The following is a 27,888-nucleotide window of genomic DNA, read 5'->3' on the forward strand; positions in this document are numbered from 1 at the left end:
CTTCAAAGTATTAATAGAATTATCATATTCAGGAATCCACTTCTGGGTATATGCCCAAAAGAACTGAAAGCAAGGCCATGAACAGATACTGGTACACCTATGTTTATAGCAGCATAAATTCACAATAGCCAAGAGGTGCCTCAAACCAAATGTCCATCGATGGATGAAAGAAAAACCAAAATGTGCTATATACATATAATGGAATATTATTCAGCCTTCAAAAAGAAAATTCTGAGACATGCTGCAATATGGATCAATCTTGAGACCACGATGCTAAGTGAAATAAGCCAGGCACAAAAGGACAAATTCTGTATGATTTCCCTTATATGAGGTAACTATTGAATCAAATCCACAGAGACAAAGTAGAATGGTAGCTGCCAGGGGCTGCAGGGAGCGAGGAATGGGGAGCTGTTGTTTAATGGGTACAGAGCTTCAGTTCTGCAGGCTTAAAAGAGGGATGGTGGTGACGATTGCACAACTTTGTGAATGTATTTAATGCCACTGAACTATACACTTCAAAACAGTATGTTACATTTTCTGTTATGTATATTTTACCTCAATTAAAAATTTTTTTTAAACACAAGAAATGACAGGAAAGGATTAGCTGAAGTTAAGGCAGAATTTATTCTATTTCCTAGCAATCATATTTTTTAAGGCAAAAGTGGTGGTTATTTGGCAAGGATACAATTCTTTTTAAGGCCTTCTATAGCTGGGTTTTAGTTCAGATGTACATCATATTTGGTGCAAATTTGAGAGAATTTATTCTGACATGGGCTCTTGTTCATGATAAATGCATCTTTGCCCCACTACTCCCTGATCAAACGCCATCACGCTCAGTGCAGGGCATGGCCAGTTGCGCATTAGCCAGTTCACATGAGCCTGGGCCATGGAGGCTCCCTGCTCTCCTAGGCTGTGCTCTGGATGATGACCGCGATTCCCTGGCCCCCTCCAATGCAGGCCGATCCTACAGCGTATCTTCCACCCCGACGCCTAAGAGAGAGAGCAGTGGCTGAAATCTACTTCAATAAAGACTGCACAGAATTAATGACATCATTAATTAACTAGAACGTATAATGATCACATTTGCATGATTCATTCTCGTTCAGCTCACCAGCTGAATCTTTTCTCCAATCCTCAATACTGGGGAAAAGAAGAGAAAGAATTTAGAAAGCTGAATATTTTTATTAAAAAAAAAAAAAGGTAGCTACACAGAAGAGAGGGGGCTGAAACAAATATAAAAGCTTAGTTTGCTGTGAGAAAGGAGTGAGGAGAGGAGGAAATTGGGGTGAGCCGGAAGCTGAAGAAGGGGGAGTAATATTCAGCCCTTTTGATTTACTGGCTCTAGATTTTTATAGCATCTTAGAATAAATGTAATTTACTGAGGTTTGTCCGTATAAATGGTCAGATGGTTTAGAAACATTTCATGTCCCTTTCATAAAAATTAGACTCCTTTAAAGTAACATCTGTTTTCATTCTTCAGTTCTGATAGAATGACCTTGAGAAAACATCTAGGAATTACTTTTGTGCATGTCAGTCACTCATTTCAACCCAATCAATCATCAAGTGAAATAGGAATCCCATTTACCTTAGCCTCACAGGAAGCCAGCATGATTTTCTGGCCTGATGTATTTGGTTTTGTTTGCAATTTTCCTACTGACAGAGCAAAATAGTCCAAAAGACACAGTACAGAAGGAACAGCTCTTCTATTAAACTGAAAAGTATCAAACACACAGAAGGCTCCCTCCTGGAATCCAGGAAACGGTGAAGGAAAAACTTAGCTACTACCCAAATTGTCAGCTGTTTCGTGTTTTTCTGCAAAAGATGGTAAATCTGAAATGCAACAATCTCTAGCAAGTACCTTAATTCATGAACCAGGTGTGTGGTAATTCTTGCTCCAGATCCTCCCAATGGGTGACCCAAAGCAATGGCTCCTCCATTCACATTGGTTTTACTTGGGTCAAGATCCAAACTCTTCTCAACTGCCAAGTACTGGGGAGCAAAAGCTTCATTCACCTTTAAAACAATCACAACACTGATAAAAATCCTTATTCACAAAATGATTTTTAACTGAGAATTGTCCAGTCTTATCAATGGCTAAATTTCCTGGGTTTTTTCCTATTTAAACTAGCTTGCAATGTTATTTTATCATCATTCTTTGTAAAGATAATAGGTTTGAAAATGGATATATTCACTAAATGATACTGTAGGCCTAATTCATCCCTTCGGAAAAACAAATCCTCAGTGATACTATGAACAGATACTGGACTCGAGGCAGTGGGATACTGTAGAAAGCTCACAGGGTCTGGAGCCAGATGCACAGTTCAGATCTGGGCTGTATGCACATTCATTAAACTCTCTTGGCATTCAAGTTTCTTCAGTGGTAAAATGTGACTGTAGTAACATCTTAAGAGTTATTGTTGAGGTTAAATGAAATCATGGGTATTAAGTGTTTAGTGTAGTACCTGACAGAAGCAAGTATTCAGTAAATGGTTGCTGTTATTAGTACTGCTTCGCAGTACTACCAGCCATACTTCCAAGAAGAAACTGATAGACAACAAAGAATAAACCTTCAGAGCTGGATTCGTAAGAGGAACGGTTACTGTGTTGAAATGTGGCCAGAACTAAAAAGTGTCATATTGTTGTATTATACTTAACAAGGCTGGCTGTGACCTTATTTCATGTTAATAATGCTGTATTTTCATATGACCTTAGCTAGGAAATTTTTACAGACAAGAAAACTGACTTTAAGAAAGCCAGCTTTTCCAGGGTTGGGATAAAGATCCAGCCTGTGTTCTTTCCTACTGTGTTTTGTGCTCTCCCAGGATGGTGCTTTATTTGTCCTTGGAGCCAGTGTTATTTTCCCATTTTATATGGTCATGCTTAAGGAGGTCCTAAAAGACCTAGAATATGTTGTGAAACTAGGCTTTTGAACCTAGGAAAGACGATTGCATGATCCTCCAAAGTCCCAGAGACGATCACGGAGGTGCTGAGAGCTGTATCCTGGAGTATTTATACATCGATACATGACTATGAACAGCTCTGCAGAGCTGCCGTATTTCAAGAGTTTTAAGTGTGAAATCTAAAGTTGGAAATTTAGTGGACCTATTTGCTGATAGAAACATGGTAATTAAGTAGCCCCCTTCGAAGCTCTGAGCTGTGATCGCCTGAGAATGGAAGAAGAGATTTAAGGGTAACCATTTGTCTGAAACCACCATTTCCTGGGTGAGAGATTACCACAGAGGATGTCACACAAGTGCCTAGAGTGAAAAGGCCCCTTCTCCATCAATTTAAATAGATTTCCTTTGTTATATTAGTTACTTCCCAGTGTCAAGCAGCGTGTACTTAATTACCTAAAATTTTCAAATACTCTCCAAAGGTAGAATATAATAATCCATCTTTAAGCGTTTTCTTAACCCTTTCTTTTAATTGTACTAAATATTTAAGATGTCTTTGTTCTAAATGAACACTAAAGAAGTCACTCTACCAATAAACTGAAGTTTCCAGTGCTAAAAATTAAGAGTGGTGCATCCCAAATCAAGACACAACTATGGTGTAAAAGCCAAAGGTTAAGTTTGGTGGGGAGGGTGCTCAACTTGGCAGGAAGTGCAAGAACGTTTTAGATTTGGGATCAGATTATTGGTTTTCTATTAGGTCATTTTTTTTAACTTTAATTTTTTCACTTTAATCCATAAAATAGGATTCAAGTTTCTTCTCCCTCACCTTATGTAACATCCAACCCAATTCAATAGGCACATTTATAGTCTAAAATGTAATAGAATCTTATAAGGTCATAAAAAGTTTCCAGGAATTTATACTTTAGTAGAAGAAATCAGGCTGTTTTAAATTATTCAAATATAAATAAAGCATTTTAATCAGGTAGGGCTTGATTACATACCAGCACAAGGCATGTAATGAAAGTAATACTTATTTAGATGCACATCACTTGGAAAGTTTAATAGTACTAAAACAAAAAGAACTATAAAACACCAAACTAAAGCCATTTATGTTACAGAAGTTGGTGGTTTATTCATGTTGTAGAAAAAGCAGGACACTTACTTCTACCAAATCCATGTCCTTAAGACTCAGTCCTGTTTTCTTCAGCGCCCCACTGATGGCAGGGACAGGGCCTGTATAGGAACAGAAGTCAGTTTCATCGTGAAGTGTCAAATTTCTCCTTCTTTACCAAACAGGTTAAGTAAGAAGGAAATAATGTGACAGTTAGTAGCTATAAATCTTGCCATGCTGATAGCTCACTATTAAAGGATGTGACAATAAAGAAAATGGGACCAAGGTGAAAAGCTGGTTATGCTGTCAGATTGTAGATGGGAGATTTACATGAAAAGTTCTGCCATAAATGACATTAAGAATTCAAATAACCAAAGGAGTCATTTCTGGGACTTTGCATAGATCATTCTTAATCCCAAATGGCAAGGCAGACTGAGTGCTCTCCTGGGATACACATCATATGCATCCCCAGTATAGAAGTGACTGTGGCTACTTTCTGAGTTTTCAGGCCCATTTGAACAAAAGGCAAGAAATAGGGGCAGTCTCGCCATACAGGCAGAGCAAGACAGGAAGCTACCAGTCACTTCAGGGAAAGATACCTGAAGCAAGGAGACATTTATAGCTCAAATAAAAATAAAATACAACCCCTACTGAAGAAATGCAAATCCACCTAAAAAAACTTTTGAAACAAACTTTAGCTCCCAGATTTCTGATGGTCACCAGCGGCAGTTTGATACTGCTCTTAATTTTTAAGTAAATTATTTTTTCCCAAAAGGTAAAAATAATCCAGCTAGGGATGATTATCTACATCTCTATCTGTTCTCAGAGAATGAAATCACCATAAATGTCTAAAAAGAAAAGGATGTGGTATGTTCTGTTGGATTCAAGTAGTCAAATATTCTGTAACAAGTTTCACAAATATACCTCATGTAAAGTGGGAAATCAGTCTTTACAAGAAAAGCGTAACACAATCTAAATATAACGTAATTTATTTTGTTGCCTACTTAAAGTTCCTTGGACAACAGGCTGCTGATGGGTAGGGCTGTCTAGTTGATAACGCTTTTCAATTTAAAGCATTGGGCCTGTTCTGGCCACTGATTTAATACAGAATCTAATTCCAGATTCTTTCTGTATCTCTAAGGCATGAAAACGGGATGGACGGTCAGTAACAGAGCATCAGTTATCCAACATGGTCAGGGATGAAGCATCCTACAAGGGTGAAAGGTACACAGAACTAAAAGTGGAGAGTGTAAAACCATTGTACACACCTCCCTGTCCTCATGACCACAGTCAGCATGAGCGGATGTGCTCATGCTAACTTAGGACCCTTACAGTCATCTGTAACAACAGGCTCTGCCACCAGCTGACTTTTAAAGGGCCGGTCCCACATCACCCTGTGATTTGCTGGGACTCAGGGAGGTAGGGTATTCTTGTTGGGGACAGGACAGCTTATTTCTGGCACTGGCTCTTACCACTAATAGCTGTGTGACTTAGGTACCTTTTGGGGCCATAAGCTTCTCTTCAGAAGTGTTTTGAACTGGTTTTTGACCCATTTGTTTTTAGGTAGTGGAATCCTTTCCACAGATGAAGCCCAATAATAGATGAAGCTAGTGATGCCCCAGCTGGAGAGGCTCAAAGTGCCACTGACCCCCCCACCTCTGCCGCCCTGGGGGGCCCCAGGGGCACCATCTCCCCGTAACTGTGTCCTTCCTTGGAGCCATGACTGCTCTTTTCAAGTGCTGGCTCTCCCCCTTTTTCTGGGTCTGCAGCTACTCTGGAGGGCGAAGCATTGCTATATGTTTGATAACTGCATTAACTGGGAAACGGTTATTCTCAGAAACTGGATTGACAAATCAGTTCCCACTGGATGCTCAATAATCTATTCTCCTGTGTTTATTCATCTAGTGCACTTCGCACAGTCACCTTGTTCAATCCCATACTACAACTGACAGATGAGCAGTCTAGGTGAGGGGGACATCTGGCACTGTGGGGCATCTAACATACACAGCTCCGTTCGAACCCCGAGGGAAAAGAGAAACTCCTTCCACAATGGCATTTATTGTACTATAGGGCAAACATCCGGGCCTGGGAATAGAAGGAAGGGAAACACTTCCTTGCTCGTGGACTATGTTAATGTATCAGAGCCTCTTAAATGAAGTGAAACTGAAAACTATAAAATAATTACTTATCTATATCAGATAAATACAGTTGATCATCAAAACCATCAAGAAAAAATATTGCTAGGCTCTACCCTGGACCTTCTGAAACAAAATTTTGGTGGGGAGGATGTTAACAGGTGGATTTTGATTATCATTTGGGGTTGGGAATCACTGCCCTAGATACCAAAATGATAAATGCCAAGCAATAGACAGATGTTTAACTTTTCAAGCTACTTTCCACTTTTAAGACAAAAGTATACTTTGCTGATAGTGGGTTGCTAACAGCTAGTTAAGTTTTTAAGACTACAATATAGAAAACAATTGACTTTTAACAGATGCTAACATAGCTTGCAGTTTGGGCTGACATAATCTGCAATGCAGTGAAAGACGACAAGCTTACTTTCTTAGGAAGTCTGTACAGAGATAAATCTCTGAAGGACATGGTAGCAAACGTGGTTGGGTATTAACTTAGTCTCAAATCAGCATAAGTGCTATTATTTGAGTAGGACCTGCAGGATTACACTAAAGGATTTCTGAGAAGGCAGTTCAGCAATAGGTGATCCTCCTCCTTCCATGGAACCTACTTCACATGCCAATTTTAGTCAAAAAAGGCCTGAGCAAACAGGAAAGTCTCTGGACCTAACAGGAATCTGAATCTATAAACTAGGGCAGAATTTTTCTTGGGGTGTGAAGGTACAGGTGGGATACATCAAAGCCTTTGGGTACCAATTTTATTTTTGTAAGTAAGGCATGTAACTGGTTCTCTGTTTCCCCAAAGAATGATAACAGAAACTATTCAAATCAGCACCATCTGCAGTTCCTGAGTGTATCCAGCAGAAAGTCTTGTTTTCCTTCCAATTCATATTTTTTGAGCCAAGACTGTACATGTTTGGAGGGAGTTCCAAATTTTCTCTTGCCAGTACTTTGCTGATTGGGCTGCATTTCTTATAATTCCTCATTTTCCTTTTAAGCCTCAGCTGAGTCAGGTGCATATTTCTTTGACATCTTGAGACAACACAGTGAAAAGAGCAGTGGAATTAGACCTGGATTCCCATCCCTGCTCCATCACTTACTGGTTTGGAACTTTGTAAGACAACCTTCCTAAGCCTCAATTTTCTCATTCACAAGGAAGTCTCACTAGAGTTGTGGGAAGATTAAATGAGATACATTAATGACCATGTATAAAATACCCACTGGGGTGTGTATCTTCTATATTTCAATGAGTTCTCCCACCTCACATTTTCTTTTATCTTGTTAGCACCTTGTAATTCTCTGTTTACTGTGTGATAATTTTATGTGTCTGAAGTGGACAGCAGGACACAATTGCTGCCCACAAGGAGTTCAAGTGCTCTTGGTCTTCCTACTGTGCCTGGCACAGTTCTTCATAAAGATGAGTTGTTTAAATTACCAATCTCCTTTTCTCCACCAGTGACCTCGATTTGACTACTGTTTCAGGAATCCAAACACCAAAGAAGACTTCTCTCCAGAAATATAACAGAATCAGTTTGTTTCACTACAAACTTACCAATACCCATGATAGTGGGATCACATCCAGACACAAAATAGCCCACGATTCTTGCCAGTGGTGTGAAGTTATGTTTTTTAACAGCATCTTCACTAGCTATGATGACAGCTCCAGCACCATCAGAAATCCCCTTGGAAACAAAAACAGATGATTAACTAGAGGGTAAAAGAATCTAGTCATTAAGGTTTGGACTAATGGAGTAGCATCAGGAATATGGCCATACGTACGAAGCAGTGCCATAACCTGGGACAAACCAAGCAGTACTCATGGTCCACTTGGAGATTAAAGAGAGTGTTTTAGGCACTAAATACGACCGCACAGAGGGGAAAAAAGGAAAAAAATGTCAAGGAAAAACATATCCATGTGTGAGTAGAGGTAAGAAATCTGATGAGCTGTATACATGAGGAAGGAAAAAAAGTATAAAAACTGACATAATCAGGTAGATTTCTTTCTAACATTCTGAAAAGACTAGGAAACTGGAGGAGTATTAGATGGACCCTTGGCTAAAATATTTTGTGTTGGACTATGAAAACCCAAATTAATAGAAAATGAACACTACCCGCTTAAGCTAAATAACTAAAGACCAGCACGAACAGGATCTAAAAGACGCTGCGCGATTATTTTGCATTGAACACATCAGATGGCGTTCAAGCTAATCCAGGGTGCTACCCACCGATGCGTTCCCTGCCGTAACGGTTCCTTCTTTCTTGAACACTGGAGGAAGTTTATTTAACTGCTCCAGGGTGCTTTGGGGCCGGGGATGTTCATCCACTTGCATTGTCTGTTTTCCTTTCTTAGTCTTCGCCTCAATTGGTGCCATCTCATTATGAAAGTAGCCAGCATCATTAGCTGAAATAGTAGAAAGACTATCGTAAGAATGGGGAGGAAAACGAATAGAAACTAGAAAAACAAAATCAAACATATCCTTCAATTTAATTTCTGCTCTACCCTTTCCTCACAGTCTTCTTTAATCTAAGCCTCTATTACTCACATAATTACCCTGCCTACTGGAGGATTTAATATATTTTCATCCATGCAGATGCATTCTGTACCTTTTAAAAAATTACAATTTTGACTTTTTTTTAACTTCAGTTTTTTTTTTTTACAAGGTACTGCTAGACCATCATTATTCATTAGCTACAGATGTAATGGCATTGAATGGATTTAATGCCCTTTTTAAACTTCTCTGGGTGAGGTGAGTATTATAAAGTTACCAGACAACAATAACGTATACTTACAATTCTATTAAGAGGATAGGTCTCCCATTAAGTGTTCCAACCACACTAGGAAAAAAGTTACCAAGTTTTCTATGTCACCAACTAGTCTATGACTGAAACTCAATGACAGGTAACCTGAAGAAATTACATGACGCAGTTCTATGTAAAACGCTTACCTACTTCCACCTCCACTGCCTGAAGTGACTTATAATCTAAAGCTTCAGAAATAGGGTAAGTTGGGAATAATAGCCCCTTAATTTTGATACCACCTTACGGGAGGCTAACACTTCCCCTTATTTGGTTCTCACTATAATTCTGTTAGGAAAAAAGGGAAGGCAAAATTTTTAGATCTCTGTTTTAATCTATTTTAATCTCAGTGAATAAATACTCAGTGAATAAGAATTGCTTGAGGTCAATCTGTATGTGGCAAAACTACAGACTGAAATGACCTCTAGACCAATACTCTTTCACTTTAAATGTGTAACTGAAAACAGGATGAGCTGGATTAGCACCATTCCACTTAGCCCCCTGAAATGTTAAGATGAACTTTATTCTCACTGTTCTGAGTATTTAATAGTCCTAAGTAAGAGTTCCTGCTCACTTATAATAGTTAAGTTTTAAAACCCTTTTCAGAAGACTAGAAAGTTTCTTCAACTCACCATCCTGATAAAAGCACGACTGCCCTCTTGCTCATTTTGGACAGGTTCAACAGCAGTGTGCTGTGTGACATTGCCCCAGAGCAAGGGCCCTGGACTAGTCTGGAGTCTTTGAGACAGGCACAGTGATTCTCAATTGGGAGTGGGAGAGAGAAATCAGAAAAGGATACCCAGCGGGTCTTCCCCAATCATATTGTCCCCTTCTTTTGACTGTGACTTGTCTCACGGGGAAGGACATGCTCCCTGATGGGGAGTGTATCATAGCCCTCAGAGTGTCTACTGACAACAGGCTAGTTTGGGGCAAAATTCAAGTGTCCAGATAGGGCCAGTTAATCATACTACTATTTAAGTAGAATTAACATTTTAAAAATTTTTATAAACTTTATTTTTTAAGAGCAGTTTTAGTTTCACAGCAAAACTGAGCAGCAAGTACAAAGCTCCCATAATTCCCTACCCCAACACACTCTCAATCATTCCCACAATTGACATCCTGCACCAGAGTGGTACATTCCTTACAGCTGATAAACCTAGGCTGACACCTCATTGTATTAACATGTTTTAAAAGAGAAATACCCAGTTAATTTGTAATCATTAATATCTGATCATTAAAAACAAAGGAATGGTGAACAATGGATTTTTCAAAATATGTAATTCTAAACTAGTATGATCGTTAAAATCTGAAATGATAAAAATCTTTCCTATAGTTTTCTTTCTATACATATTTATAATATCCAGTTTCACTGACCAGCTTTCCACCTCTGCTGGGACTGCAGGGCGTATTTGTCACAGTCTTCTCTGCTTATTTTATGTTTTACAGCAAGATTCTCTGCAGTAATTGCCATCGGGGTTTGGATATGCTGATCTGTTAATGACATCCACAAAGAGTCTTCCAGCTATTAAAAGACATTAATGAAGTGATTTGTAAAGCATATCTTTTGAAAGTAATATGCTACTATTTCTTAACATTTAAATAATTAATGGTTCCAATCAAAAAGTAAAATTGGATTTTCTGATAAGCGTTTTCTAATACTACAATTTATATTCGGTTCTGAGACATTTTTGAAAAAACATCCAACAATATAACAAAATGCGCACATTCTCCTCTCTAAATGTAGGGCTCTAAAGAGAGCCAACAGTGCTAAATGTGCAGGGTTAAGAACGCAGGGAGCCATCCTACAATCAAACTTAAACCCTCGAGGTTCCATTTTGTATGAAATCTCACGCTGAGTCCTCAGGCACTGTTTCCCTGCAGCCACCTTTGTAAGGCAGTTACAAGCTCCGTAGGAAAGAGTACAGCTGTGCCCTTTTTCCATCTGATGCCTTCAGTGGTAGGAACAGTTGGCTCTATTATTTACTAAGAGGTTGAAAAGAGCCTTACTCCCTAAGTAACAGTATTTGTTATCCAATAAGTCTCTGATAAGTGCGCCCTATCTATTTCTTCTAGACTGCCCGGTCACCTTTTGAGTCACTAACTTGTCTTCCCAAAGGTCTTCTCAAATGTATATCATAAATACTATCTCATATTTCTAAGTCGTATTCCTTTCAACTTTCACAAAGGCCAGATGAGAAACTGGGTGAACAGGATAAATCAATCATTACAACTGGTAAATCCTAAGAATATAAAACGTCATTAGCCCTTTCACGTGGGAAGGATGGCATAGTATCCTTTATCAGAACTATCACTCTCAGGCAGTTCTCAAAGGATCATCTTTTATCTGACTGACTTGGGGCACTATAATCTATATTCAAAGAGAATGTTTCCTTGGTAAACAAGAAATCTATTCAATGGAGAGTGCTCCAGAAATGAAACTTCAATACATCAAGGTAAAGATTAATTATTTGATTTACCAATTATTCAGTAGGGAGGTTCATTCAACCTTTACCTATCTTTTAATTTTATTTATTTATTTATTTATTTTTAATTGAAGTACTGTCAGTTACAGTGTGTCAATTTCTGGTGTATGGCACAATGTCCCAGTCATGCATATACATACATATATTCGCTTTCATATTCTTTTTCATTAAAGTTTATTACAAGATATTGAACGTAGTTCTCTGTGCTATACAGCAGAAACTTTTTAAAATCTATTTTTGTGTATAGTGGCTAACATTTGTAAATCTGAAACTCCAAATCTATTCCTTCCCAGCCCCTTTCCTCAGTAACCATAAGATTGTTTACTATGTCTGCAAGTCTGTTTCTGTTTTGTAGATGAGTTCATAATGTCCTTTTTATTTCTTTTTTTAGATTCCACATATAAGTGATATCATATGCAATTTTTTTTCTCTTTCTGTCTGACTTCACTTAGAATGAGTCTCTAGGTCCATCCATGCTGCTGCAAATGGCATTGTTTTATTCTTTTTTATGGCTGAGTAGTATTTCATTGTATAAATATACCACAGCTTCTTTATCTAGTGATCTGTTGATAGATATTTAGGTTGTTTCCATGTCTTGGCTACTGTATGTAGTGCTGCTATGAACATTGTGGTGTATGTATCTTTTTGCATTAAAGTTCCCTCCAGATATATGCCCAGAAGTGGGACTGCTGGATCATATGGTAAGTCTGTTTTTAGTTTTTTGAGAACTCCCCATACTGTTTTCCATAATGGCTGCACCAACTATATTCCCCACAGCAGTGTAGGAGGGTTCCCTTTTCTCCACACCCTCTCCAGCATTTATCGTTGTGGACTTTTGAATGATGGCCACTCTGACTGGTGTGAGGTGATACCTCATTGTAGTTTTGATTTGCATTTCTCTGATAATTAGTGATACTGAGCATTTTTTCATGTGGCTATTGGCCATTCGTATGTCTTCATGGGAAACTTGCTTGTTTAGGTCTTCTGCTCACTTTTGGATTGGGTTGTTTGTTTTTCTCTTATTAAATTATATCATGGAAAACAGTGTGGAGATTCCTCAAAAGACTAGGAATAGACTTACCATATGACCCAGGAATCCCACTCCTGGGCTTGTATCCAGAAGGAAATCTACTTCAGGATGACACCTGCACCCCAGTGTTCATAGCAGCACTATTTACAATAGCCAAAACATGGAAACAGCCTAAATGTCCATCAACAGGTGACTGGATAAAGAAGATGTGGTATATTTATACAATGGAATACTACTCAGCCATAAAAACCGACAACATAATGCCATTTACAGCAACATGGATGCTCCTGGAGAATGTCATTCTAAGTGAAGTAAGCCAGAAAGAGAAAGAAAAATACCATATGAGATCGCTCATATGTGGAATCTAAAAAACAAAAACAAAAACAAACAAACAAACAAAAACAAAGCATAAATAAAGGACAGAAATAGACTCACAGACAGAGAATACAGACTTGTGGTTACCAGGGGGGTGGAGGGTGGGAAGGGATAGACTGGGATTTCAAAATTGTAGAATAGACTACACTGTGTAGCACAGGGAATTATACACAAAATGTTATGATAACTCACAGAGAAGAAAATGTGACAATGAGCGTGTATATGTCCATGAATAACTGAAAAATTGTGCTGAACACTGGAATTTGACACAACATTGTAAAATGATTATAAATCAATAAAAAATGTTAAAAAAAAAAGTTATATCAGCTGTTTACAGACTCTGGAAATTAAGCCTTTGTCAGTCACATCATTTGCAAATATTTTCTCCCATCCCATAGGTTGTTGTTTCGTTTTGCTTATGATTTCCTTTGCTGTGCAAAAGGTTATTAGGTCCCGTTTGTTTATTTTTGCTCTTATTTCTATTGCCTGGGCAGACTGCCCTAGCAGAACATTGCTAAGATTTATGTCAGAGAATGTTTTGCCTATGTTTTCTTCTAGGAGATTTATCATGTTTTGTCTTATATTTAAGTCTGTAAGCCATTTTGAGTTTATTTTTGTGTATGGAGTTAGAGAGTGTTCTACATGCTGCTATCCAGTTTTCCCAACACCACTTGCTGAAGAGACTGTCTTTTCTTCATTGTATATTTTTGCCTCCTTTGTCGAAGACTAATTGACCTTAGGTCTGTGGGTTTATTTCTGGACTCTGTATTCTGTTCCATTGATCTATATATCTGTTTTTATGCTGATAACACACTGTTTTGATTACTGCAGCTGTGTAGTATTATCTGAAGTCTGGGAAGGTTATTCCTCCAGCTTTGTTCTTTTTCTTCAATATTGCTTTGGCAATTGTGGGTCTTCTGTGATTCCATATAAATTTTAGGATTGTTTGTTCTAGTTCTGTGAAAAATGTCATGGGTAATTTGATAGGGATCCCATTAAATCTGTAGATTGCCTTGGGCAGTTATGGCCATTTTAACAATATTGATTCTTCTAATCCAAGAGAATGGGATATTTTCCATTTCTTTAAGTCATCTTTAATTTCCTTAATCAATGTTTTGTAGTTCTCCATGTATAAGTCTTTCACCTCCTTGGTCAGATTTATTCCTAAGTATTTTATTGTTTTGGATGTGATTTTAAAAGAGATTGTTTCTTTAACTTTCTTTTCCTGCTAATTCATTGTAAGTGTAAAGAAATGTAACTGATTTGTATATGTTAATCTTGTATCCTGCTACCTTGCTGAATTCTTTTATCAGTTCTAGTAGTTCTTGTGTGGAGCTTTCTATATATAGTATCACGTCATCCGCATAACCTTTACCTATCTTTTTAATCCATTCCTTCTCCTCCTCCATCTTCCCAGGTGTTAATTCCACTATCAGAGGTGTCCTGAGATAAAAGTCTAATTTTATGTGAGTTAAAATGTTAAAATTAACAACTATGAAATAGTTTACAAATTTCAAATCACTCATTATTTTGTTAATCTCGTGGTTTAAAATTTTTTCTCTCCCCTAAAATGGTGTTATTTAAATTATTAGTATAATAGCATGAGAAATAATTTTTTTTTAATGTTAATGGTTCCAGAGGGAGAGGGTATAGCTTAGTGGTAGAGTGCGTGCCTAGCATGCACAAGGTCCTGAGTTCAATCCCCAGCACCTCCACTAGAAAAAATTTAAAAAACAAACAAACAAAAAACCTCTCCCCTCAAAACAAACAGACAAACAAATATGTTTATGGTTCCAACCTTGACATCTGATCCAAACTTGGTTCCAAAACGAATATTTCTGACAAAGAAGGGAGCCTGGCTCATGCTTTCGGTTCCTCCACACAAGACAACTTCAGCATCTTTAACACAAATGTCCTATTTAAAAACAAATAAATAACAACAAAACCCTTTTACTGTGACAGAAGTATGTATTAAAAAGTATGTATTAAGCAGTAAACCAATAGTAAATCTAATAAGTAACTTATCCTCATTTACCATAAAAATTTTCAAATTACAGTGTCTCAAAGGGAAATATTTTTAAAATAATCACAAAGCAAATGCTAAGATATCCCATTGCCAAGACACAAGGGGGAAAAAGGTGAACAGAAAGACTTCAGTCACTTGTGCAGAAGTAACAAATCCTACCTATATCTTGACAAGGAATGGTAATTCTTAACTCAATACAAACCTTGAAAATTAGCAGAGATACTAATGTATGGCATAAATGTGAAGATTGCCAGCTGAGAATAAAGAATAAGTCCTTTAAAAAGGGAAAAGTAAAATTTACCCTATTAATGGATGAATCTGAAGGAGACCACAGATGTATAACTAGGTTAACCTAGGGAACTCAGGAAAAGGAACTTATTTCATTCTTCCAACTTTTTCTACTATTTGCATTTCTCAGAAAAACAGCAAATAACGACTGAGCCTGATGTTTAAAATGATCACTAGGAAAATCAGAGTCAATACCTAAGATATATTATTAAAGAAATAAATTCATGTGCAAGTAATTTATTCATTACAATAGGCCTTGTCTTTTACTTTGTCATAACATGAAGACTTTGACAAACTGGATTTCACTGTATCCCTTTTCCCTCTGCTCAAGGGAACAAACGTATTTGCCCAGCTATCCTCTGAAGAGATCATACTTCTACCAACAGTATCATTCAGTTCCTTTGTAATAAAATATGTTTCTTATCAGCCCCTAAATTCTCCCTTTCTCACCTTATAGCCTTCAGGGTTTCAAACTGCCTTTCTGGGAACTCTTGAACACGTGGGTTCAAATTCTGCCTCTACAACTTAGTAACCTTAATGCCTTTAATAATCAGTTTACTTGCCTGTAAATGGGAATAATAATAGTTCTTGCCTCACGGTCCAGTTGTGTAGATTAAGTGAGATAGATCATGGATGTAAATCTAGCAGTGTCCCACAAGTAGGAAGCCCTCAGTAAAAATGACAGTCATGACTAGCTTTAAAAAAAAACTGTGATAAAATACACACAATATAAAATTTACCATTTTAACCAATTTTAAGTGTACAGGTCATTAAGAACATTCACACTGTTACACCCAACTGCCATCCATCTCCAGAAGTCTTTTCAACGTCCAAACTGAAAGCCCGTAAACCCAATAAACACTAACTTTCCATTCTCTCCTCCCTCTGAGCCCCAGCAACTCCTATTCTCCTTCCTGCCTCTATGGATCTGACCACTCTAGGGACCTCATATAAGTGGAATCATACAGTATTTGTCCTTTTGTGGTAGGCTTATTCCATTTAGCATAATGTCTTCAGAGTCCATTACTAGCTCTTAAGAACTGTTCTCTTTCTATGAATATTCTTTCAAGAAAAACCAAATACTGACCTCTCCTAATAAGTACTATGGAATAAAAACCTACAGTGTTATATTGAAGTAGGCACTTCCCCTAGTAACTATTAATATGTTCAGAGAATTAAAATATTGTCCGTACCTGGCATCCACTAACAATGGACTGAAAACCAGAGCCACAGAGCCTGTTAACAGTGAGAGCTGGCACCTCTTTGGCCATTCCCACACGCAAACCAACATGTCTTGCCAAGTATATAGCATCTGGAGAACTCTGGAATAGAAGGGGGAAGAAAGAATTTCCTGTTTAAATCTTGGAATTAAGGAGAAGGACAAAATATATTAAAATGTTCACAATTTTTCAAAAATTACACACTGTATGGCTCTAAGGTAAGACACAATGCATGTAGGTTCAACATAGTTTATCTAATGTGTTAATGATCGGAATAAAACCTGTAATTTGGTCGACTGGTTTTTAAACATACTAAGTATGAGAAATCCTTCTATTAAATCCTCTGTAGAAAACAGGAACTTATAACAATTAGAGCTGTTTGAGAATGGAATAGGTTATCTGAAAGTAGTATGTTCTTTAACAGAGGAGGTATTCAAGGATGTGGTTCTCAGCCTTGGCTGCACACTGGAATAACTGGAGAGGCTTTATTAACATACTGATGCTCAAGCTTCTAGCCAAACCGATTAAACCAGAAAGGCTGGAGGTGGGCCACAGGCATCAGTAGTTACTTTTAGTAGCACCCAGGTGACAGTAACATGAAACCATGGCTGAGACCAGCTGACCTAGGAAGGGGAGCGATGAATAATGGTCAGGAGGATAAGAGGTGGGACTAGACCACTGCTTCCCAAACTTTAAAATGCACTCTGGGGCCTCTTGTTAAAATGTAGGTTCTCAATCAGCAGGTCTAGTACTGCCTGAGATTGTGCATCACTAACCACTGCCCTGGGAGGCCAGTGTTGCTGGTCCAAGGACCATACTTTGAGTAGGAAGGGATGCAATGACTTTTTTTTTTCTTTTGGACAATAATAACAACCATTTTTATTGCAGAGACAGCTAAAGCACATTTGACAAAATGTAAAGAATTGGTCCATCAAAGTAACTTAAGAGTGTTCATTGTCCTATTTTAACTTTTGACTAGGTTTGAACTCTCTCAAAATAAAATTCAACACATTCAGCACATCTATAGGTTAGGGGTTTTGAATGAAGATGGAAGCTCAGTATAACGACAATTAGTCCATTGACTGAATGTTTCATTTGTTGATTGGGATGAAATAATCTTACTTTATAAATTAATGTCATGAAAGATTGTTGCTCTACAGATATTCTTTTGCTAGAGTTTTCTTCTCTTAGAATACTCTCTAATTTACCTGATTGGTAAAACAGGTGTTTTATAAAATCAAGCAGTAATCCAAGGTAATGGAAAAAATATTAGGCTACGATTTAGGATATTTGAATTAGAATCTAGACTCTGTCATTCATTAGCAGTGTGAGCTTTGGTTTATCTAAAGATCTCCATCTCAGCTGACTTCTTTATAGAAATGGAAAAACAAACAAAAACAAACAAAAAGAAATGGAAAAACAGATTTGAAAATTCATATTGAATTGCAGGAGACCCAGAAGAGCCAAAACAATTCTGAAAAAGAACAACTAACCAGGAGGACTCACATTTCTTGGTTTCAAAACTTACTGTGAAGCAATGATAATCAAGACAGTGTGGAACTGACATAAAAGGACAGACATACAGATCAATGGAATAGAACTGGGAGTCCAAAAAGAAAACCATGCGTCTGTGGTCAACTGATTTTCAGTTAACAGTGCCAAGACCATTCAATGGGAAAAAGAACAGTCTTTTCAACAAATGGTGCTAGAACAACTGTGTAGCCAGTCACATGCAAGAGAATGAAGTTGGGACCTGTACCTCAAAACAGATACAAAAATTAAATCAAAATAAATCAAAGATATAAATGTAAGAGCTAAAACTATAAAACTTAGAAGAAAATACAGGGATAAATCTTCATGACCTTAGATTCGGAAATGGATTCTTAGATAATGACAGCAAAAGCATGAGCAACAACAACTGAAATTGGGCTTCATCAAAATTTAAAATTTTCACACTCCAAAGGACACTACTAAGAAACGAAAAGATAAAGAAGAACAGAAAAAAAATTTGCAAATCATATATCTGATAAGGGACTTGTATCAGAATATATAAAGAATTCTTATGACTTAATAATAAAAAGATAAATAGCCCAATTAAAAAATGAGAAAAGGGTATGAATTAGACATTCCTCCAAGGAAGATACAGAAATGGCAAGAGCACAGGAAATGTTCAACATCATCAGTCAGCAGGGAAAGGCAAATTAAAACCACAATGAGACATTACGTCACAACCACTAGGATGGCTGTAATAAAAAGATAGACAATACAAGTGTTGACAAGGATGTGGAGAAACTGGAATCCTCATATATTGTAGGTTAAAAAAAAAAAGTTTCAGCAGCTTTGGAAAACAGTCTGACTGTTCCTGAAGCAATTAAATGTAGAGGTACCATATAGCCTAGCAATTCCACTCGTAGGTACATACCCAAGAGAAATAAAAACCTAGGTCCATACAAAAACTTGTACATGATGTTCAAAACAGCATCACTCACAGGGGACAAGTGTGCACCTCTTTCCAAGCCTTATTCCAGCTCTAAGAGCTGAGAGTGCTCCATGGAGCAGTGGCAGTAGCTTCAGGTCTTCCCCACCTGCCTCACCCAGTCTGGAACCACCTTACGAGCCAGGAGGATGGTGATTAGGGCACCAGTACTCTCAATGGCAAAGCCTCCTTCCCACCAATGAGAGCTGGGAGGAATAAGAGAGACCCCATCTCTTGGCCACACTCAAAGTGTGTATGAATATAATAAATAATGAATATTCAGCTTTCTGTTACCTGCAAATGAATGATCTATTTTGTACACCATACATAGCAAGGTAGAGGGTAAAGGAGCTTCTTGTTTCTTATAACAAACATCGATAATTGCTGTGTGTTACAAATTATGGGGGAGGTGTTGCATTGGCTTGGGTTTGCTACCCTCCTTAGGTGGCACCAGAGAGAATCAATTAACTTCAAATAACTCAAGAAAGTTAATCTGCTACTTAAAAAGCAATAAAATATATTCCAAGTCCCAGATATATCTCAGTCATATATATAGTTTCCAAATACATGCTCTTTTGAATTATATATGCCATTGCTTCTGAAGTCAGAGGACTGCTCACATTATAAATACCTTTAACTGTCATTGACTAGTACACCATTATGACATGTCAAAGGAATTATTTTTAGAAACGGATAAAAGAAAACAACAGGTGTGAATACCTCCCTTGTGCTGTACTAACCTGTATTACATTGCCTACAATGACACTGTCAACAGTTTCAGGGGGGACTTTGCCAGCAGACAAGGCAGCCCTAGCAGCAAATTCAGCCAAGTCAGTAGCTGTGAAGTCTTTCAGAAGACCTCCGTAAGCTCCAAAGGGTGTCCGCTTAGCAGCAACGATGAACACACCTATTGCGATGAGGAGATTTACAAGCAAGTACAGGTTAGTCAGTGCTCCTAACATGTTTTAAATAATTTCACTGTGAATCTTATTGTAAAGTACAATTAGATACCAGAAAATCTTTGTCACATAATAATACACAGAATGGGTAGCACTCATAGAAGCAGTTTGAAGAGCTGTCATGTTGATCAACACCGACGTGCTGGCCCCAGGAACCGCACTGCATGGCATGATGTAAATCCATTTTGGTTAGACAACATTCTTGTCCTCTGATGGTTTACAATGCTAGAAATATTTTTTTAAAACTGAAATGCTTCTATTTGCTGGAGGATGTTGCCTAGTCATAGAATCAAAGAATCTCCCAACTAGAAGGTCCCTTAAGGCTGGTCGAGGCCAACCACTCACTCTGTAAGAACTTCCTCTAGAATATTCCTGACAAGAGTTCCTTTCTAACCTCTGCTAGCAAACTTCCAGTAAGGAGGCATACTCCATTGTGTGAAGCAGTGTGCACATGAACCGATAATGCAAACTAATGACTTTTTTCTCATACTGAGCTGGCTCGGCTTACCAAGTCTTCCATCTACCAGTTCTAGTCTTCAATCCTAATGTGTCCCAAAAGTCAGATTATATAGTTCCTAGAATATAGCTGCTTTGAATTTGAATTATATACACCATTGCTCCTGGAGTCATTGGATGACTCAAATGACAAATGTCAAACTTGACATTGAACTTGAACTATTATCTTGTACTGTTACCTTTTACTCTTAAAATGGGCAAAACAGATCACCTTTATCATGGGCAGCCCCTCCAGTATCTGGAGCCAGCTAACCTGTAAAATTCCCCAGACCTAATAACTCTTTCCCCAGTATATAACAAGCATTCTCTCAACAGTTCTCTACTTAACATTAATTCTGGTTGTTTTCCTCTGAAGACACTCTAGTTTGCTAATATCCTCTTATAATGTGTCAGTGAGAATATAAAAGTTTCCTACATGTGACCTAACCACAAAGGATACAGGGGAATTCTCTTTACACCTATTAATGCAAACAAAGCCTATAAATTTGCAGTGTAACTATTAGCTCAGTTGGTGTCCTTGTGCAGTAATGAACCTACAATGACTGTGATATGAGTGGCACCCACTAGAGTTAACAAAGTGCAAAGCCTGCATGGTGGTAAGCAACACTGATTACAGCAGTTCATCACTACTGTAGTAGGCACCTTCTAAGTACTAGACACTTCATCACTTCTCATAGAATATCTCATCTTCCCAACAACTCTGCAAGATAAAAGTTACAGTTAACATAGGGGGTACTTTCTGTATGATGGACTTGATGCTCGATGCTTTGCATACACTAATTCTCCCAAAGAGAATCCGAGCACACATTTCCACAGATTGCCAAGAAACTATGGGACTTTTAACATTGGTTTGTGCCCAGATATTAACCTATAATTGAGACCATCAAACATTATACTACTATTTGTATCTAAGTACAATTCTCCTGTTTATGTTAGTGATCTCTTTCTATGGAACAAATTAAACCTTACCCTAAAAAAAAAAAAAATTCAGTTTCTTTCATTCCTACTTTGAGAAATTTAGTCTTAAAAAATGTTAGGAGCAACACATACAACGGTAATTTAAAACAGATCCAATCAGTTCTTTATAGTTATAATATTCAGATACATACAAAAGGCCATAAACATTAGTTCAGTGGGTTGCAAATGTTTTCCTCCAATAGATGGGTCACTCTGCTACTCTGCCTTCCCGAATCTTTGCAAATGTCCTCTAATCCTCCTTGCTTAATAGTCTCTGTCTATTTTTATATTGGTGTTTATTTCATTTTTTCTTTCCCCTTTGCATGCCTTCTTTCTAATTTTGTTACAGTCCTGCTTCTGGTCATAGCTTACTATGCTCCTATTTGACCAATGGCAACATGTAAGAATGACCTCCTCAAGGCCTCAGAGAATGAACAGAAGCAGGGAGATATAGAGGAGATATGGGAAAGGAAATAGCACAGGGTGAGTGTCCAAGTTATTTACAGCCTCTAACTTGAAGGCCAACAGCCCACACTGAATAGAATGGCTAGATTTCAGAAACTCACAGTCTTCTGGCTTGAAGAATCAGGGAACTGAGTTCAAGGCAACCACAGCCACTGGAAAGTGACAGAGAATCTGCAAGAAAAAGCACCACGGTGTGGAGCCCAAACATCTGGCTGAACCCTTAATCATGCACCTTTGGGGTCAACTACAAGCACCTCAGCTAAAGGGAACGGAATTAAACTTAAGTATGAGCTGCTGCCCTCTATAGGGGAGACAGTTTGCAGTTTGATTTCAGCCAAATTAACTGCCTGCAAAAATAGTTAACAATCAATAAGTTAATACTTTGTGGAAAGTACCAGAATCCAGTCTCTATGATGCTTCACCTGCACTATCCACATATGAAGAAGCAAAAAATATAGGCATATCTCAGAAATATTGTGGGTTTGGTTGCAGACCACTGCAATAAAATAAGTCATACAAATTTTCTGGTTTCCCAATGCATATAAAAGTTATGTTTATACTGTGGTCTACTGAGTGTGCAATAATATTATGTCTAAAAAATGAACATACTTTAATTTAAAAATACTTTATGGTTAAAAAATACTATCACCTGAGCCTTCAGTGAATCATAATTTTTTTTGCTGATAGACGGTTTAAAACACTGTGAGAATTATCAAAATGTAATCCAGAGTCGCAAAGTGAGCAAATGCTTTTGAAAAAATGGCACCAATAAATGTGCTCAACTGCAGGGTTGCCACAAACCTTCAATTTGTAAAAAACTGTCTGCGAAGCACCAAAACATGAGGTATGCCTGTGTGACTCATTCTTAAGATGAAAGGCAATAGAGACGAACCCCAAGTGACCCAGATGTTAGAACTGGCAGACAAGGATTTCAAAGCAGCTATGAGTCATAACTATGCTCAAGGATATATAGAAAAATATGCTCATAATAAAGGATCAGACATCACCACCAAGAAATAGAAGCTTAAAAAAAAGGGAAGTTCTAAAACTGAAAAATATCTGAAGTGAAATATACACTAAATGCATATGATAGCAGAATGGAAATGAAAGGTGTAAGATTCAGTGACTTTGACATAGATTAACAGACATTACCCAATCTAAAGAACAGAGAGAAAACTTGGGGAAAACAAAACAAAAAACATGGGTAGAACCTCAAAGTCTGATAAAGGAACAAAGACAGTTTAGTGCAGAAAGGACAATCTTTTCAACAAATGGTGCTGGGACAACTGGATCACTACATGCAAAAATAACAAAAAAAACTGCAAAAAACTGGACAGACCTTATACCTTTCATAAAAATTAGCTCAAATTGGATCATAGACTTAAATATAAAATGCAAAACTATAAAACTAGAACATACCAAAGGAGAAAATCTAGGTGACCTCTGGCTTGGTGGTAACTTTTTAGATACAACACCAAAAGCACAATCCATGAAAGAAAAATTGAGGCCTTATTAAAACTGAAAACTTCTCTTCAAAAGACACTATTAAAAGAACAAAAAGACAAACCACAGGCTGGGAAAAAATATTTGTGAAATACTAAAAGACAAAGAACTTTTTAAACTCAATAAGAAAACAAACAACTGAGTTAAAAAATGAATAAAAAATCTGAACAGACATCTCACCAAAAATGATACACAAATTGCAAATGAAAAGATGCTTGACATCATATGTCATTATGTAACTGCAAATTAAAACAATGAAATGCCACCTCACACCTATTAGAATGGCTAAAGCCCAAACACTGGTAACACCAAATGCTGGTGGATGTGGAGCAACAGAAACTCATCCCCTGCTTCTGGGAATGCAAAATGGTACAGGCACTTTGGAAGAGTGTGGCAGTTTCTTCCAAAACTAAACATATTCTACCCATATGATCCAGTAACCACCCTCCTCTGTATTTCCCCAAATGAGTTGAAAACTTATGTCCACACAAAAACCTGCACACAAATGTGTATAGCAGCTTTATTCTTAATGGCCAAAACCTGGAAGCAGCCAATATGTCCTTCAGTAGGTGAATGGATAAACTGTGGTACATCCACACAATGGAGTATTATTCAGCACTAAAAAGAAATGAGCTATCAGGTCATGAAGAGACATGAAGAAAACTTAAATGCATGTTCCCAGTGAAAGAAGCCAATCTGAAAAGGCTACACACTGTATGATTCTAACTGTATGACATCTAGAAAAGGCAAAATAATGGAGGCAGTAAAAAGATCAGTGGTTGCCAGGGGTTGGGGTGGTGGGGAAGGAGAAACGAATAGGCAGAGCACAGGGGAATTTCAGGCAGTGAAACTACGCTTTGCAATACTACAGTGGTAGGTCCATGTTATTCATTGTCAAAACCTATGAACACAAAGCGTGAACTGTAATGTAAAGCTACGGACTTTAGTTAAAAATAACATATCAGTACTGGCTCATCAATTGTTAACAAATGTACCACATAATGCAAGGTATTAATAATGAGAAAATGAGGTGAGGTAAGGAAGTATATGAAATGTTCTTTCTGTTCAATTTTCTATAAACCTAAAACACAGATTTACAGATTTGAGCTCTGTAAACCCAAAACAGAATAAATGCAAAATATACACACACTCTCACTCACCTTGGCACATCACTATCAAACTTCTCAAAACTAAAGATAAAATGAAAATCTCAAAAGCTAGAAAAAAAAGGACACATGGCATAAGTGGAAATGATTCGAATGAACACCGACTTCTCAGAAACAATGAAGGCTGATTTCATTTGCTTCTCCAGAAATTTCCTTTCATGAGTTTCTTCCTGGTACTTCACAGTCTAAGTAAGCATTTTTGTGTGGAAAGTGCTAACAGTGAAACGTGAGAGAACTACAAAAGTGTGTGTGTGAAAATGAAAGCAAAACCAATAAGGTCCCTCTCACAGCATGTCTGCTTGCCCAGTGCTCCCAGACTGTGAAAGCTCAGGATGAGCGAGGCTAACACTGAGTGAATGCAATTATTTTAAATGGGGGAAATGCTATTAAGTGTATTTTTAAAAATAACCTGGGACGTGCAGTTACGAAGTCCAGACAATTTAAAGGATTTTTTCTTGTAATTTCATAAAGTGGCATTTCAAACATGGCAATAATTATTCGATCTGATGTCAATTTTATATGTATGGTAAAAGGTTTAAAACTCAACAGTCGTTAACACCAAACTGAAATGATGCGTCTTTTAAAAAGCTCTGAAAATTCAGAAGCCAGATGTCTAAAAACTGAAACAGAGTGAAAAGACAAATCCAGAGCACAGTGTTGCAGAAATGCAAGGGCCAGGCAAGGTGACATGTGACCGCAGAGGAACAATAATACTGGAAGAGAAACGAATTCTGCTTTCCCTTCTGGCACATTTTTAGGTTAAGTATTTACTCACTTGAACTAGAGCAGTTGCAGACAGCAACCAAGGCAAAGTAAGGAAAACTGCTACTTTTGTATCTACTTCCCTTTCAGGATTAATTTGGCAGCACCCTCTCCCCTTACCTGACTTGAAAGGATACACAGATACACAAATGCTCCCAGCAAAGCTAAGGAGCAGTGAAGAGAACTAACACTTGTTGGTTGGAACCCTCCTACCAAGCACTGGGATGGGTGCTAATAAGACACTGGGGGATTGGTTCTTCTTGAAGTCAGAAATCTGATAAATTAATGACAATCTTCACCAGAGTCAATTATGCTCCCAATTAAATGTGTCCTTTTCCCTACAATCTTACCCAGGAGTCCTGCAAGCACCTGGTATGCTACATGAGAGAGGTGTGTATCTGCAACGTATTCTAGCTAACAGTAACAATCAAGACTAACTACCATTATAGACAAGCCATTTTATCTTTCTGGACGTGACTGTCCTCATCTATAAAACAGGGAAATGGATAAGTCACTAGCTCTAACACCATAGTAAAAGGTCTCCCAAATTTATAAATTTTGTGCAGGTGTTGATGTACTTTCTTTTCCCTTACTGGATTCAGTTTTCATCAAATTTTCTAAGCGGTCTGTATCAAAAGAAAGTGGTAAGAACCACTGATAAAATACTAAACAGAGAAAGCAATAAAAAATATTGTATCTTTTTCAAGAAGATAGCTCATTACAAAGCAGCTTTTAAATGATTTGGGTTTTCTGAATAATGCATCTAAAAAATTAATATGCTGCTTTATTAGAGTTGGAAAGAGCAGTGACAAATCCAATTGTAGGAAACTGGATATAGTACAGTCTCAGAGTATCTGTTTTTCACTTGAACTGTTCACATGTCACTTTGGCTCTTCTGAGCTCCTGACTCCCCTAACCAACTGCCTACCTGACATCTCCACTTTGAGCACCTCAATCTTCTTTTCCAAACTGGTTCTTTCCCCAGTCTTCCTCACTCTATAAGTAGTACCACCAGGAACACAATTCCTCAAACCAGAAACCTGAAGTCGTCGTCTTTTTTTTTTTATTGAAGTATAGTTAGTTTACAGTGTTGTCAATTTCTGGTGTACAGCATACTGTTTCAGTCATACGTAAACATAAATATATTTGTTTTCGTCTTCTTTTTCATTATAGGTTACTACAAGGTATTGAATATAGTTCCCAGTGCTATATAGAAGAAACTTGTTGTATATCTATTTTATATATAGTAGTTAGTATCTGCAAATCTCAAACTTCCAATTTATCCCTTCCGACTCCCTTCCCTCCTGGTAACCATAAGTTTTTTTCCCATGTCTGTGAGTCTGTTTCTGTTTTGCAAATAAGTTCATTTGTCTTGTCTTTTTTTTGGTTTGTTTTTAGATTTCATGTATGAGTGATATATGGCATTTTTCTTTCTCTTTCTGGCCTCACTTAGAATGATGGTCTCCAGGTCCATCCATGCAAATGGCATTATTTTATTCCTGAAGATATTCTTGACATTTTCTTCTCATTGACCTGCCACATGCAACCTATCCCCAAGTTCTGTCAAATTCATTCTCAAATCATCCTTTCCCCCCTTTCCCCAACTCCACTGCCCCCAACTCGAGTCAAAACCATGATATGATGTTGCCTGAGCCTTTCCCAGAGATCCTTAAATGGTCTTAAATTCTCCTCCTTGCTATGCAGGAAGCCTGACAGCCCTGTGGAAATCGAGGCGGACTGAAAACCAGATCCTGTCATTCTACTTCAAGGTAGGAGAATGCTTTCTTCTGAATTTAGAATAAAACCCCACCTCCTTCACAGAGCCCACAGAGCCCACAGTGCCCGGGACCACCAGAATGTTGGTTCTTAGATCCTGCGAAGTGTTTTCCTGCCCCAGGGCCTTTGATACAGTGTTCCATCTGAAGGTTCTTCAAAGGACACATTTTTTATGAGCTTTCTTAAGCTTTAAGGATGTGAGAGTTTACTTCACATCCTTAAAAGTAAAATTCCATTGGCTGTGACCATTTGTTATGAAAAGGCAGTTTACATAGTTTTTTAAAAAGTTAATAACCGTATTTATGTACGCAGTGACCACTTTTCTGGAGTCACTCGAAGGAGAGAAAGGGAGAGGGATTAAGGCAGTTCTCCAATAGAACGCCACCAGGGATTTCGGGGAGGGGCGGGTCCCTCGGGCACAAATTCCCTGGCGACCCCAAGAGAACATCCACTCTTCCCCCCAAGCCCTGCTCACCCCGTGACCAAGTCTGAGGGCCCGGGCTCCTCTGTGAGCACCCCTCCGCCCTAGGCCGCCTAGTGCTTATGGCGCCACCCCAGTCTTCCCCTAAGCCGAATTCGAACCGGGGGGGTCACTACAGCGCGAAGAGGGGGAGTGACCCTCAAGGTCAGAAGCAAGCAAACCTAGTCTCAGCTCTCAATAGGAAGCTGCAGCGAAATCACTGTCGCCAGCGCCGTGTTTTCCCTTGAACCCAAACAATACTTTCGGGTCAGGTTTTTGTCAAGTCCCCTTTACTGCAGAGGAGACCCCCTGACTCCCACAAGGGGCGAGAGAGGCGGGGGCACGGCGCTCACCTCGGAGCAAGGACATGGCGGCGGCGCGGGTGGCAGCGCGAAGGGCAGCGCGGGGATCCTCCTCGGCGACTCAACATGCCGCCCGTCCCAAGCCCGGCTTTAAGAGCGCGGGGCGGCGCCAGCGCGGGCACGCCCCCTCC

At 38.3% G+C, this 27,888-nt stretch overlaps 1 protein-coding gene across 1 annotated transcript; it reads right to left on the bottom strand.

The window, feature by feature from the left end:
• Positions 1-605: 605 nt before the first annotated feature.
• Positions 606-27,888, bottom strand: ACAA2 (acetyl-CoA acyltransferase 2). The gene is made up of 10 exons (XM_010996843.3): positions 27,749-27,888; positions 19,572-19,738; positions 16,329-16,457; positions 14,620-14,736; positions 10,308-10,455; positions 8,363-8,538; positions 7,690-7,819; positions 4,057-4,127; positions 1,859-2,013; positions 606-990 (listed from the first exon to the last, which is right to left on the bottom strand). The coding sequence occupies exons 1-10, from the start codon at positions 27,762-27,764 to the stop codon at positions 906-908; spliced, it is 1,194 nt and encodes a 397-aa protein (XP_010995145.1). The 5' UTR covers positions 27,765-27,888; the 3' UTR covers positions 606-905.

Source organism: Camelus dromedarius, chromosome 28 (genome assembly GCF_036321535.1).
Source record: "Camelus dromedarius isolate mCamDro1 chromosome 28, mCamDro1.pat, whole genome shotgun sequence".
Taxonomy (NCBI): Eukaryota; Metazoa; Chordata; class Mammalia; order Artiodactyla; family Camelidae; genus Camelus; species Camelus dromedarius.

Coding starts and splice junctions, on each gene's coding strand:
- ACAA2 (XM_010996843.3), bottom strand. Junction 10,456..14,619: donor AGTTTGGATCAGATGTCAAG/GTTGGAACCATA, acceptor GTCTTTTAATAG/CTGGAAGACTCTTTGTGGAT. Junction 4,128..7,689: donor TCCCACTATCATGGGTATTG/GTAAGTTTGTAG, acceptor GTTCCTATACAG/GCCCTGTCCCTGCCATCAGT.